The sequence below is a fragment of the Zonotrichia albicollis genome, chromosome 4 (genome assembly GCF_047830755.1).
Source record: "Zonotrichia albicollis isolate bZonAlb1 chromosome 4, bZonAlb1.hap1, whole genome shotgun sequence".
Lineage (NCBI taxonomy): Eukaryota > Metazoa > Chordata > Aves > Passeriformes > Passerellidae > Zonotrichia > Zonotrichia albicollis.
Window position 1 is genome coordinate 5,277,167 of NC_133822.1, and position 13,165 is coordinate 5,290,331.

At 52.1% G+C, this 13,165-nt stretch overlaps 1 protein-coding gene across 3 annotated transcripts in view; it reads left to right on the forward strand.

The window, feature by feature from the left end:
- The first annotated feature begins 297 nt into the window (after positions 1–297).
- The window catches only part of GATA3 (GATA binding protein 3), a 29,962-nt gene continuing 17,094 nt past the window's right edge, over positions 298–13,165 (forward strand). The window contains exons 1-3 of one of the 3 annotated variants that reach the window (XM_074538719.1): positions 298–492; positions 9,065–9,676; positions 12,397–12,933. In XM_074538719.1, coding sequence (XP_074394820.1) covers positions 9,436–9,676; positions 12,397–12,933 — 778 coding nt within the window. In that variant the 5' untranslated portion in view covers positions 298–492; positions 9,065–9,435. Of the gene's footprint in view, positions 493–8,242; positions 8,424–9,064; positions 9,677–12,396; positions 12,934–13,165 lie in introns of those variants that run through there. The other 2 variants (XM_074538720.1, XM_074538718.1) reach the window with 2 other exon arrangements.

The window sequence follows — 13,165 nt, forward strand, 5'->3', positions numbered from 1 at the left end:
CCTTGTCGCCAATGTCACCACTTTTCCTCGAAAGCTCTCGATGCAGTGGAGCGAGCCCCGGCGTTATTTGTATGATCATACGCTTAATTACATTTTCCCCCTGTGTTGCCGGCGTTCCCGGCTGCCGGGGCTGACAGCAGCTCCCGGGACGGGTTACATCACGCTCGCACCGCTGTACCTGGCGCGTCCCCCTGGCCCTGCCCCTGTCCCCCACGCCCGCTCCCCGCCCCACCGATGGGTGTGTAAAGAAATGGCCCATCATATTCCTCTCACTCCTGCTCTGCCCTTTCCCAACCCGGAAGAGCTCTGATCTTCAGCCCAGCCCGGAGGAGGAGGAGGAGGAGGGCAAGGGTGGGCGTTCGGAGGATGCGGCTCCCCCAGGTTTTCCCCCTCGGTGAGAGCTTGCGACATGCCAGCAGCGGCTCCGCTCCTCCCGCACTCCTGCTCTGAGCGCTCCAGCGGAACCGGACAAAACCAAAAGCGTCTGCCCAGGTCAGTGAACGCCGATTTGTGTGTCCCTCCGTCTCATCCTCCTCCTTTTTTATTTCTAATTATTTTTCTTTTTTTTTTAATTTTTTTTTTTATTTTTTAATCCATCCTCCTTTTACTCCTTCTCCACGCGGAGGGCGTTAGGACGGGGAGCTCGGCTCCAAGGATTTGAAACTCAGCCCCGACTCTCCTTTATTGCTTGGGGTGGACGGAGGGGAGAGCCGACTTTTCTCGGTGACCTTGGGGACATCCCCCTGCTCCGTGAGGGAGCGACTTTTGGGAAGCTGGGGAGAAGAAGAATTTTTTTACCTGTGTGTGTTGGGGGCAAAGGAGCGAGGCTGGGCTGGCAGGGGCTGGGAGGTGAGACACGGCACTGACATAGCTGGGGTGAGAAATATTAATCTCAGGATGGAAATTGATTTATATTTGAGGGATATGCTGGGCCTTTCTGTGCCTGGCTTTGTACCTATGTGCATACTAATATATATATATATTTGTGTATATTTATATTGTATATCTGGACCCACATACTCTGTATATCACTCTGTGCACAGCGATTTTCGTGCAGGCAGGCTCGTGTCGATGGCTGCGGTTTTGTGCTCTTCTCACAAATAATTCCCATTCAATTTGATTCTGTTAGGTTGATATGTGCTGTATAATATAAAATACACCCTGTGTATGTAGTAGTCTATGTCTTCAGATTAAAAATATCTGTATATCATGCATAACAAGAATGCTTCTAACAGAATGTACTTATGGCGATTTTATGCAGACATTTCCCATATTTTTACCTTAGAAAGGCAAAGCAGAGCTACCCTAGAGGTGTGTGGTTGAGGCAGGGAAATGGCTCCGCTCCGGGGCCGGGCACGCTCCTTCCCCGCGGCTCCGGGCCCTGCTGAGGGGATCCACGGGCCGGGCCGGGCCGAGCCGGGCCGGGCTGGGCCGTCCTGGGCTCCGGCAGGACTGGGGGCCGAAGGGAGCCGGGAGAGTTTCCTCTCTCTACCGGCATTAAGCCTCTGTCCTCCTTCCCCGCCTTGTAGGAGAATTTTTTCACCCTCCAAACCGTGCGGAGGATGTTTCCAGAGGGAGCAGTGGGAATGGCTTGTGCTGTCAAAAAATCCTCATTGTCTGTCGTCGAGCGTTTTGAAAGCGGAAAGGAGAGAAAATCTATCTATCTATATCTATATCTATCTATCTATCTATCTATCTATCTATCTATCTATCTATCCATCCATCCATCCATCCATCCATCCATCCATCCATCCACTCGGCTCCTCTTACCTTCGCGTGTCCGTACACAGTCAGCGGGCGCCGGGTGACGGATTTTAATGAAAGCGGATAATTAATAACCACCGGCCCTGCTTGTTTTCTCCATTATTTATGGGCCGCAGGTGCGGAGCGGGGGAGCCGGGACCTGTCGGTGCCGCGGGCGGACACTGCTCCCACCTTCCCTGGGGTGCAGGACAGACACCCCCGGACAGACAGGGGGACACAGAGTGTCCCAGCAACCCGAGGGCTCCGGGAAAGGAGAAACGAGCTCTCGGAAAGGAAGGAGGGCAGAGGGAAGCTTTACCCCCACCCCGCCGCGGCATTTTGCTCCCGGCTGGGGCGAAGCGCTTCCTTCTCCCGGGGATGTGAATTTCTTTTTACAGAGCCGAGGGAAACGTTTTAATCTCGCTGGGGAAAATAAAGCGAGGAGGTTTTTCCCGGCAGGGGCAGGTAGGGAGAGGGATGCGGAGGAGGGGGAGCACATTTTGGGGGGCTGCTCTGGTCCCCCGGGATGCGGAGGGCATCACCCTGTGCTCGGACGGGGGCGGGACAGCTCTCGGCGTGTCTGTGCTCCTCGGGGCAGTTTGGGGTGCGGTAACCCTGTCTTTAGGGCGAAAAGAACCCGTGTGTGTTCTGACAGCCTCGGTACTATTTGAATTTTGGAGGTTCTGACGGTAAACGCGAGCCCAACATTGTCACCGTGCGGGGTCACAGCGCTGGGGGCTGTGGGCACGGGGGGTTTGTTATGGGGGTTTATTTTTGGCGTTTGTTTTTGGGGATTTGTTTTTTGGGGTGCAGGGACTGCTCTAAACTGACAGCAGCCGGCCTCTTGCCGGAGTAAATCGCTCCGGTTTTAATCCGGGGAAATGCCCCTGATCCTCGCCGAAGAGCCGGTGTTAATTCTGCCGCCTCCTCTCACGCCAGCCTCAGGGAGATTTGTGGGTTTTTTTTCCTTTATCGAAGTCCCGGGGTAATTTGTGCTTTCGAGTAAAAAAAAAAAAATAAAAAGAAAAGGGAAAAAAGGAATCCTTAAAAACGTCGGCAGCAGCTTCACTTTCTCCGTGGGCTGCGAGGGTAAATGCTCTTGCCGGGTTTAAAGCTCGCAAGATGATTCAATCTATGGCTCGAAACGGTCCTGGGAGATAAAGCAAAATCGAGAAACCCTAAACAAACCGGCTCCCCGAGACCCTCATTTTTATTATTATTTTTTAATTTTTTTTTTCCGTCTATTGAGCACTTCTTTAACCTCGCCGTAATTTGAAGTGGCTGTTCAGGCGATTTGCTGGCTTTTTCTTCCCTTATTTTTTAATTTGTGGGGTCGAAGCCTTTCGGGAGCGCTGCCCAGCTCCCTGCAGGGGTAGCAGGGCATCCTCTCCAGGGTGGGGAGAGGGGGCAGAAAGGGAGAACGGGGTAAAATGGGGAGGTAAAATGGAATAAAAGAGAGAAGGAGACCCCCTTGCCAAAGCTCACTTTTGCTGTCTGAAGAAGGAAAGGCGGGGGGGAAGGGACTAAAGGGACTTACCGGGCTGGGCTCGGAGCCGGGCTGTCGCTGTCAGGGGAGCAAGGAGGGGAGGCTGCGGCTCCTGCGGCCGGAGCAGGACGGGCACGGGCGGCGGGGCTGACACGAGTCCCCCTCCCCTCGTCCCCTCTCCCGGCTCCTCTCCGCGCACTCCGGGGAATGTCAGGGGGGAGAGGTCGCCCCTGGGACTTGCGGAGCCGGTTTTTGATCTTTCTCAGACCTTTTTTTTTTTTTTTTTTTTTTTTCCTTACTCCTGCAGTGTCCCGGGGCAGTCGCCCTTCTCTCAGCTTCAAAGAACGGGAGGAGGGAAAAAAAAAAGTCCCAGTTTCTCTCCTCCCAATTTTAATTCTTCGAATTTCTTTTCTACGGCAGAGCAGGGTTTTCCCCAGTCTCTTCCCACCCCTCCATCAAATAGCATCATTTGTGCTGAAAAAAAAAAAAAAATAGAAGTGTGTGCGTCTGTGGTGGGTGGTGGTGCACGAAAGGAGAAAAAATTGGACCCGGTGTAATCAGCCGATGATTTGTTCTCTCTTTGAATTTGCATGGCTCGGCACTTCTTTGTGTGCGTGTTTATATTTCCTCCCGATCTTCACGAAGGGGAGATAACTGAATTATTAGAAAAGAACGGAAATACGTATGTATATTAAAAAAAAAAAATAGAAAGAGCGAGAGAGATAAAAAAAAAAGAAAAACCACCCATGTGGCTGGTTTCGAAGTGGAAGGGAAGACTCATGTAGGATGGGAAAAGGGAGACGTAGAAATGCCAGTCTCTCTTTCTCTTTGACTACTATTATTATTTTTATTATCATTATTAATAATAATTTGCCTCTCCTAGCTGGCCGGACGCTGCTTATACCGTTTAAATGATAAAGAGGGGGATGGCCTTGGGGAAGGGGATCGTAATTCCTGCCTAATTCACCAAGGGATGGGAAAAAAAAAAAAAGAAAAAAAAGAAAAAAAGAGGAAAACAAAATATTCCCTCTTCTCTGCTCCTTTGTTTAACCCGAGATTATCTCAGCAGGGCTCGGTACCCTCCTGGCAGGGCCATCTCGGGGACTGGCAGGCTCCGTGCCCCCTTCCCAGCCGGGGAGATGGCAGCGGGCTCACAACCCGGCTCTCTCTCCCTCGGCAAGTTGCTGTACACAGGCAAAAAAAAAAAAAAAATTAATAATAATCTTCGGAGCTCTCTGCCCTGGGCCGTGTCCTCTCCATAACCCCCCGATTCCTCGCTCCCGGCTGTTTGTACAGCTTTACCTGTACTATTCTGGTACCCTGGATAGAAGGAAAAAAAAAAAAAAAAAAGCCCAGCCCGACAAACGTAACTTAATCCCCTTTCAGTCAATTGTCGTTTAAAGGGGGCTAAAGGAGAGGGGGGAGCAGGGGACGCCGCCTGTCCCCGCCCCGAGGTGCCACTGGAGGCCCCGGGCACCGGAGGAGCCGCTGGCTCCGAGTCCGGCTCTGGAACAACCTTTGGTGTGCCCACGTTAACAGCAGGACACGAGGGAGATTTAAAACAACCCAAAAACCCCTCAAAAGGATGGCAGCTTTATTGCCCTTTCACCGGTCATTTTTAGGGGAGCGGTAGGCTGGGGGGCCGCCCCATCCCACCAAGTTTGGGGTTTTGTTGTTGTTGAGTTTATCTGGTGTTTTTTGTTTCTGTTTTTTGGGGTTTTTTTTCTGAATTTCCCTCTTTTTGGGTCTCTTGGTGACAAATAAAGTGTCCAAAGCGTTTCCTCGTGACCTTTCAGAGTTGTCCCCATTGCTCCCATCCCTGCCCTGGCACGGGGGGATGCCGAGCCCCGCAGCCCCCTCCCCCCGGCAGAATTAACCCCGGAGCCCCCGACCCTTATCTGGCGGCTGGTGGCGAGCTCGGGGCTAATTGCTGCAACAATGGGCTCCTATTAACGCCGGGCTGTCACTGCAAACCCTGCTGGGGGCTGCCGGGGGGGCGACGTGATGGATCTGCAGCCACAGCATGGGAAAAGGACGGTCAAGGCCAGCGCTCCTCTCAAAACCCCCGGGATCACGGGATAATACGATGAAAAAACAGGGAAAAAATGATGAAAAATGATGGGTTTGCTCTTTTTATTTTTTTAATATTCCTTTTTTTAAAATTTTTTTTTGTAGGGGGTGTTTTTGCACTCCCCACCACGGCTTCCTCCCGGCTGGGATGGGGATAGGGAGATCGAATCTATCGAGGACGGGTTGAAAATATAGGGACAGCCTAAGCAAAGTGGATTTGAGAGCGGGTGTCCTCCTCCCGCAGCCGGGTCAGGACGGAGCCCTCAGGGCTGTCCCCATTTCTTCTCCCTCCTGCCATTGATGAGACTTGGTGTAGTTGTTGATTTTTTTATAAAAAAAAGTATTTTATTTTAAAATTTTCTTTTTACTTTATTAATTTCATTTTGCATTAATAATTCCCTTCCCTCCAAACAGCTGAAGGAAAGCGATTTCCTCACTACCTCTGGACAGGGCTAGAGGCACGTTTTAAAGTGGTTTAGCAATTTTGTGACCTTTGGATGGAAATTCCCCTCCTGCGATCCCACGGCTGTAGATCTCAGGGCTGTAAGCGCCGGAGGGAGCGGGGGTGGGAATCTCAGCTCACCTGCACAAATTAAGCCCCCTCTCACAATGTTAAAAAACACAAAGTGACTTTTCCAAAGTGTCGGAAACCCCTCTGGCCCGCAGGATGAGGAAATTTGGGGAGCGGGGATGAAGAGACAAATTCCCACTAAAATGCCCAGGGTTGGGGAGGGGGATGGCGGGAAGAGGAAAGTTTGTTCTCCTGAGCGCTGCTCTCCTCTTCACCTTCCTCCTCCTCTCCAAGGAATCCCCCGCTCCCGGAGGAGGAGGGGTGGGCAGGAGACCACCCTGGTGCTGGGGCGCCCCGAAAAGTGCGTCAGGACAGACAGACAGACGGACAGCCAGACAGACCGCGCCGTTCTCCCCTTCGCTTCCTCCTTCTACTCCCCCAATTCCTGGAGTACGGAAAGAAGGGGAAATAAAACCCCTGCGGGCAAAGCGACTCCTGCGATGGGACGGAGGAAACACGAGCTGGCCCGGAGCGGGTGGAAGCCCCCGGCTCGGGGAGGGCCGTGAGCATTCCCCCCTCTGCCCCTCGCCCTGATGGACTGCGGGAGCGCTTCCCACCGGGAAGGGGTTCCGGGGGAGCCCGGGGGAGCACCGAGCCCTGTCCCGGGGCGCTTCTGGGTGGGGGAGACCTGCCAGCCCCTTCCCGGCTCGTCCGTGCTCTTATAGCAGCCCTGGTCGGCTTCTTTTATATTATTTATATACATATATATATATATATATATATATATATATATATATATATATATATATATATATATATATATATATGTGTATGCCACATCTTTCACGTGCGAAAGCTCTGTCCCCACGCCCAACAGCGATGGGCTGCACCGGGGGCTGAAACTCGGGCTTAAAACGGGCGTCCTCGAGGATTCCATCCATCCATCCATCCATCCATCCATCCATCCATCCATCCATCCATCCATCGCTTGGCTCCGCTGGCCGTCGAGGAGCGGATCCCGCTCCGGGCCGCAGTTGAGTCCATCCCGGCCCCGCTGACCGGAGGCGCCCCGGCGCTGCAGAGCCTCGGGATTTAACGGGACCCCCCGGGATAAAAACTCCGGGATCCGCTTCCTCCCACACCGGGGCTGACGCGCTCTGGCCGGCGTGCGGGGCATGCAGTGAGTGACTGCTTCTAGTGCTTTAAAAAAATTAATATTATCCTTCATCATCCTATTCTTTCTCTCTCTCTCTCTCTCTTTCTTTCTTTCTTTCTCTCTCTCTCTCTTTCTCCCTTTCTCTCTTTCTCTCTCTCTCTTTCTTTCTCTCTTTCTCTCTCTTTCTCTCTTTCTTTCCTCTCATTCTCTTATTCTCTCTTTCTTCCCTCTCCTTCTCTTATTCTCTCTTTCTTCCCCTTTTCCGCCGTCTATCCTCTCCACGCCTTTTGTATCTCGCTCTCTCTGTCTCCCCACCCTCTGCCCCTGTTTCCCCTTTCCCCCTGCGCTCTCCCTGTCCCCCTGTCCCTCTGTCTGTCCCTCTCTGTCTATCCCTCTGTCTGTCCGGGTCGGTTCCCGCCGGGATGACCCCGGGGTGCCGCTAGGGGATGCCCTGGCTCAACGCAGCGCCCGCCGCTGCCGCCGGCCCGCGGGCCCGTAGCCAATCAGCGCTGCCGGGGGCCGACGGGGCGCGGGCTCGCAGCCAATCAGCTCCTCCCGAGTCCCGCGCCCCAGTTCCTGCTGGCCGCCCATTGGCCGAATCGATGGGGGGGCGGGGCCGGGCGCGGCGCCCGGGGGTTCCGTCGGTGCCGGCCCCGCTCGGCTCTCCCGAGTCCCCAGCGGGGCAAGAAGGGGGAAAAAGGGAGAAAAAACTCCTAAAACCCCCAGATCGAGTGTACAAACTTGGCCGCTGCTGTGCGCTTCTATCCTTCAACACAACAATCATTAAATCCCTTCTGAGCCGCGCCGCTGGAGCACGCAGCTTTATTCCAGCGGGGAGCCCCCTGCTCCCGCACCTGCCCGCACATTCCCGTCCCGGGGGGCTTCCAGCCCGCTGCCATCCCCCGGGATGCCCGCCCGAGAATCCAACCCGTCCCCTCCACGCACCATCTCCCCGGGCTGGCCGCTCTCAGAGCTCCTGGGACAGCGGGAAAACTTAATTTCCCCCTTAAAAAAAAAAAAAAAAAAGTAGAAAGTGAAAAAGAAAAAAATTTTTGAAAAAGGGTGTGTGGAGGGGACATGGAGAGGAGTTTGTTGCCGGGGGGTTCCCGCGGGGGCAGCGCGGGGGCGGCCGGAGCCGGTCCCCTCCTCAGGCTCCGCCTCCCCCGGGCTTATGACACTGGAACCTCCTTAAGTTGCGTCTCGCCACAGCTGTCTGTAAGCACTGAGCCGGCTGGCGCCATCCTGCTCCTTTCAGAAAGAATGCCTTCCCTGTAAAAAAAAAAAAAAAAAAAAAGAAAGAAAGGGAAAAAAAAAGATTAAAAAAAAAAAAGAGAGGGGGAGAGAGAGAGAGGAGGAAAAAAAGTAGGGAAAAAAAATAGTGCCAGCGAGCACAATCTGATCTGATCAAGCACTTTCAGCTTCATCCCTCCTGGGTCACATACTGCCTCTCCAGCAAGGTTTGTGCGGAATTTCTTGAGCAACTTGTCGCTTTTTAAATTTTTCTTTTTTCCTCTCTCTCCCCACCCTCCTTTTCTCTTCGCTCCTTCCTTTCACCCCCCACTCTCTTCTCCCATCGCTTTACCCCTTCCCTGCCTTCTCGTTTCCCCCCGTTCCCCTCTTTCTCGGTTGCATAATAATTAATGAGCAATCAGAGTGACTCTGGGCTCCGCAGCAGCGAATGGCACAAGTTCTCACCGGCTTAAGCCGCTGGAGCTTCTCAGGTGCAAATGGAACAAATAAAAAAATAAACAAACAACCGCGGCGACAAAAAAAAAAAAAAAAAAGAAAAAAAAAGCCAAAATAACCCCCCTAAAACCAAGGAAAAGTAAGAGCTGGGCGGTAGGAACGCGGTGGGAGCTGCTGGGCTGCGCTCCGAGCTCGGAGAGAGCGAAAGAGAAAGAGGCGCTGGGAGAGAGAGGTGGGTCCAGGGCAGAGCAGGCGCTTCCCAGGGATGGCTGCCGAGGGATGGGATGGGTTTGGTGCTGCCTAAAAAGTCAGGTGCTAAAGTTCAGAACTTCTCAAGTACGTTTCTCTCCCTGCCTCTCCCCCTCTCTCTCTCTCTCTCTCTGCTCCTTCCCTTTCCTCTTTCTCGTTACAGGTGATCAAAGAAGAGAAACATCTGCAACAGAGCGGAAGAAACGAGGGGATCTCGCTTCGTAGAGAAATTTTTCCCCCGAGATTTTTTTTAGTTTTGTTTTCCCTTTTTTTCTCTCTCCCTTTTTATTTTATTATTTTTTATTTTTTAATTTTTTTTTTTTTTTTTTTTTGGAATCGATCGTTTATCACCATACCCCCAACTCTCCCTCCACACTTTTAAACCAAACCTAACCAGAAACATCCCCGAACTCGCCGGGCACTTTTCCCCCGCCCTGCTGCACAACTCCGGCAGCGTCTCCCGCTCCGATCTCCAGAAGCCCTCCGCGCCTTGCTGAGGACGAGGAGGAGGAGGACGAGGAGGAAGAGCAGAAGATGGAGGTCTCCACGGACCAGCCGCGGTGGGTGAGCCACCACCACCCGGCCGTGCTCAATGGGCAGCACCCGGACTCGCATCACCCCTCGCTTGGCCATACCTACATGGACCCCACGCAGTATCCTCTCGCCGAGGAGGTGGATGTACTTTTTAATATCGACGGACAAGGCAACCCCGTCCCGCCGTACTACGGCAACTCCGTGAGAGCCACGGTGCAGCGGTACCCCACGGCCCACCACGGTGAGTGTCCGTCTGTCCGTCCCGCCGAGACCCCGCGGCTGCCGGGCAGACCCTCTGCTGCCGGGGGGGAAGCTACGTCACGGGTGGATTTTGGGGTTGGCTTATTGGAAATAAATAAAAATTCAGGCTTCCTTCCTTTCTTTCTTTTTTTCTTTCACTTTCTTTTTTTTTTTAAATATTTTCTTTCTTTTTTATATATTTTCTTTCTTTCTTTCTTTCTTTCTTTCTTTCTTTCTTTCTTTCTTTCTTTCTTTCTTTCTTTCTTTCTTTCTCTCTCTCTCTCTCTCTCTCTCTTTCTCTCTTTCTCTCTTTCTCTCTCTCTCTCTCTCTCTCTCTTCCCCTCTTCCCCTCTTCCCCTCCTTCTTTCTTTCTTTCCTCCTCTCCTTCTTTCTTTCCTTCCTTCTTTCCTCCCTTCTTTCGGTCTTTCTCTCTTTCTCTCTTTCATCCTCTCTTTTTATCTCACATCCCTCTTCCCCCCTCTCTCTCCTTTTCCTCTTGCTCGCCTTCCTTCTATTTCTTTCTTTTTCATCTTCCTCTTCATTTCTTCCTCTCGCCCCCTTCTCTTCCGCTTTGGTTTCTCTCCCCTCTCTTTAATTAGGCTAACAGTTAGTGTTTTCATACTGTGTTTAGTTTTTGCACGATTAAGCTGCTCTGGGGAAGCAAAGCAAGCTGGAGAGCAGGGGTGTGAAAATGACCCCGCTGTCCTCACGCTTGGGCTATTTAATTCGCACTTGGTGAGCTCGTTAGGCTTGGGACGAAAGTTTTGCACGCATACCCAGGGCAGCACCGTGGCGTGGCTTTAAAATAAGAAAGAAACTTTAAAAAAAAAAAATAGCCCGTGGTGTAATTAGGAATCAGAGCCGTTGTGTTGTCCTGAGGGTCCTGCAGGAAGGTAATGATCCGCAATGAGAATCTTGTTCCTGGGTCACAGCTCTCAGAAAGGAGGTGAAATACCTGGGGCCGGTGGGGCCCAGATCCACGGAGGGATGAGCACTTTGGTGCCATCCTTTATGGAGAAGTGGAGAGGTTCAGTATTTACAACTAGAGTTTACCTGGACGGTTTAAAAAATAAGGAAAGAAACACAAAAAAAAAGGAAAAAAAAAAGGAGGGAAAAGAACAGAAGGTGGTTTGTGAAGCCGGACAATGATGTCTGTCATGGCAAAATCTAAATCCCCGTGGTTTGCAGTGGAAATAACCCCAAAATCGTGGAGAAAAATGGGATGAGCAGAGTGAGATGGAGCCCAGCGGGCTCAGGAGGCTGCTCCCAGCCCTCAGCAACTTGTTGAGTGTGAGCCTGCATTAGGCTCCGCTCAGTAACTGCATTGTTCTGCCATTAGTCCCTTTAAAACAATTATTTTTAAGGATCAGCAGCCTTTGTCCTTTCTTTCTTTTCTTTCCTTTTCATTTCTTTTTTTTCCCAATATATCAGCAGAAAGTGGAAATGCGGTCTCTCTGATCTAGCCTGAATATTATTTACTATGCTACTTCCTGGGGAAGATAATGAATCTTGACCCTTTCTATTCGTATAACCCACCTTCCCTTCCTTTTGAGCAGCGACTTTCAGTATTGTTCACGAGTGCCTGGTATGGTGAAAACCAGTTTGGAGCTTTTCTAGGCACTCAGGAGCTCCCCATGCAAACATGTGTGTCCACCCTGTAACTATCTGTGGCTCTATACATCCGAGTTTGCATCTCTCCTGTATGTTCAGCACTCTCTATACACAAATCACAATGCCTACAGAGGTTAGGGATCTCTGGGTGTCAGAGACTTTCCAGGGCTTTATCATCAGACACAAACTTGCTCCCTTCCAATTGAACAACTGTGTTTTCCATCTTCCAGCCATTTGCTCAAGTTGCTGTGCGTTTGGATGGATTTAATTCTTAGGATGGATTTTTCTATTTGTTTGTATTTGCAAGGGACGAAAATAATTTGAAATATTAGGTACGAGCCCTTAGGAACATTTATAACCAAAGGGAAAAAGATTTCACTGCAGAAATCCAGTGGATTGTTTTTTCCCCACAAAGTCCAGGTCTGTATTTTAAAAGACAAGTGAAGCATCCCTTGTCACAAAAAGGGTTTGGAGCGTTTATTTGAGGCAATTGGTACCCTCTGCCTGTGCCATATCATCGCAAAAAAGCCCTCTAACATTTCTGTGCAGTCTCGTGGAAGAAGAAAAGACAAACTGAGTGGTTTGCAAAGTTTATCAGCCCTGTTGCAAAGGTCATTATCATGTCCGTGGGCATTTTCTGGTCTTCTTCGTTTGACCGGAGAATTCCCAGGGTTTATAGCTCACGGCTCTGTTCGGGAAATCATTTTCCAGCTAAGACAGAAAAAAAAAATATTTCTGCAGTCGGGACTTGGCAATTTCACGCAGGATCTTTGCTTCAAAGTCTTCGTGGGATTGCCTGGAAAACGGCGAGAGTGAAGCAGAGCTCGCAAATCCCGTGTCACAGGGCTGGCACCCTGCTTGGAGGGTCCCGACCCCAAAACCCGTTCCTCAGCAGGACCGGAGCTGCCACTCCGTTCTCTTGCAGCTTTTAAAATTTAATTTTGAATGAGGAACGGGCTTTCTCATCAGATGTAATTTCCCTCGCATGCTGAGCTCTTTGGGAAGGACCAGGGGTGGCGGTGGGATGAGCACGTCCCGGGACCCCACGGGGGCTTTGCCGGGGTGGCAGAGGGATGTGACCGACGTGTGTCCGTGTTTCTCTCCGAGCAGGGAGCCAGGTGTGCCGCCCCCCGCTGCTGCACGGCTCGCTGCCCTGGCTGGACGGCAGCAAGGCGCTGAGCAGCCACCACAGCGCTTCCCCCTGGAACCTCAGCCCCTTCTCCAAGACCTCCATCCACCACAGCTCACCGGGACCCCTTTCCGTCTACCCGCCCGCCTCCTCTTCCACTTTGTCCGCCGGCCACTCCAGCCCGCACCTTTTCACCTTCCCGCCGACCCCTCCTAAAGATGTGTCCCCGGATCCGTCCATCTCCACGCCCGGCTCCACCGGCTCCACCCGGCAGGACGAGAAGGAATGCATCAAATACCAGGTGTCCCTGGCCGATACCATGAAGCTGGAGTCCTCTCACTCTCGGAGCAGCATGGCCTCTTTAGGAGGAGCCACCTCCTCCGCTCACCACCCCATCACTACCTACCCACCGTATGTCCCAGAATATGGCTCTGGACTTTTTCCCCCCAGTAGCCTCTTAGGAGGATCGCCAACCGGCTTTGGGTGTAAATCGCGACCAAAAGCACGGTCAAGCACAGGTAGGGCTTTTGGCTTCTTCATCCCCGTTGCTCGGGAGAGGAAGCTGAGGGGGGAAAAGTGGGGGGCAGAGGAATGGGGCTGAGCCCTCGCTGCCCCCGCACGCAGGGACAACATGTGCTCGAACATCCCTGTGATGAGCAGCAGGGGCTGAACCCTCGTGGGGGACACACACGACGCTTCACCTTCCCCACAGGTTGCTCTGCTAGGTTTATAACCAAATTCCCCCTCGTG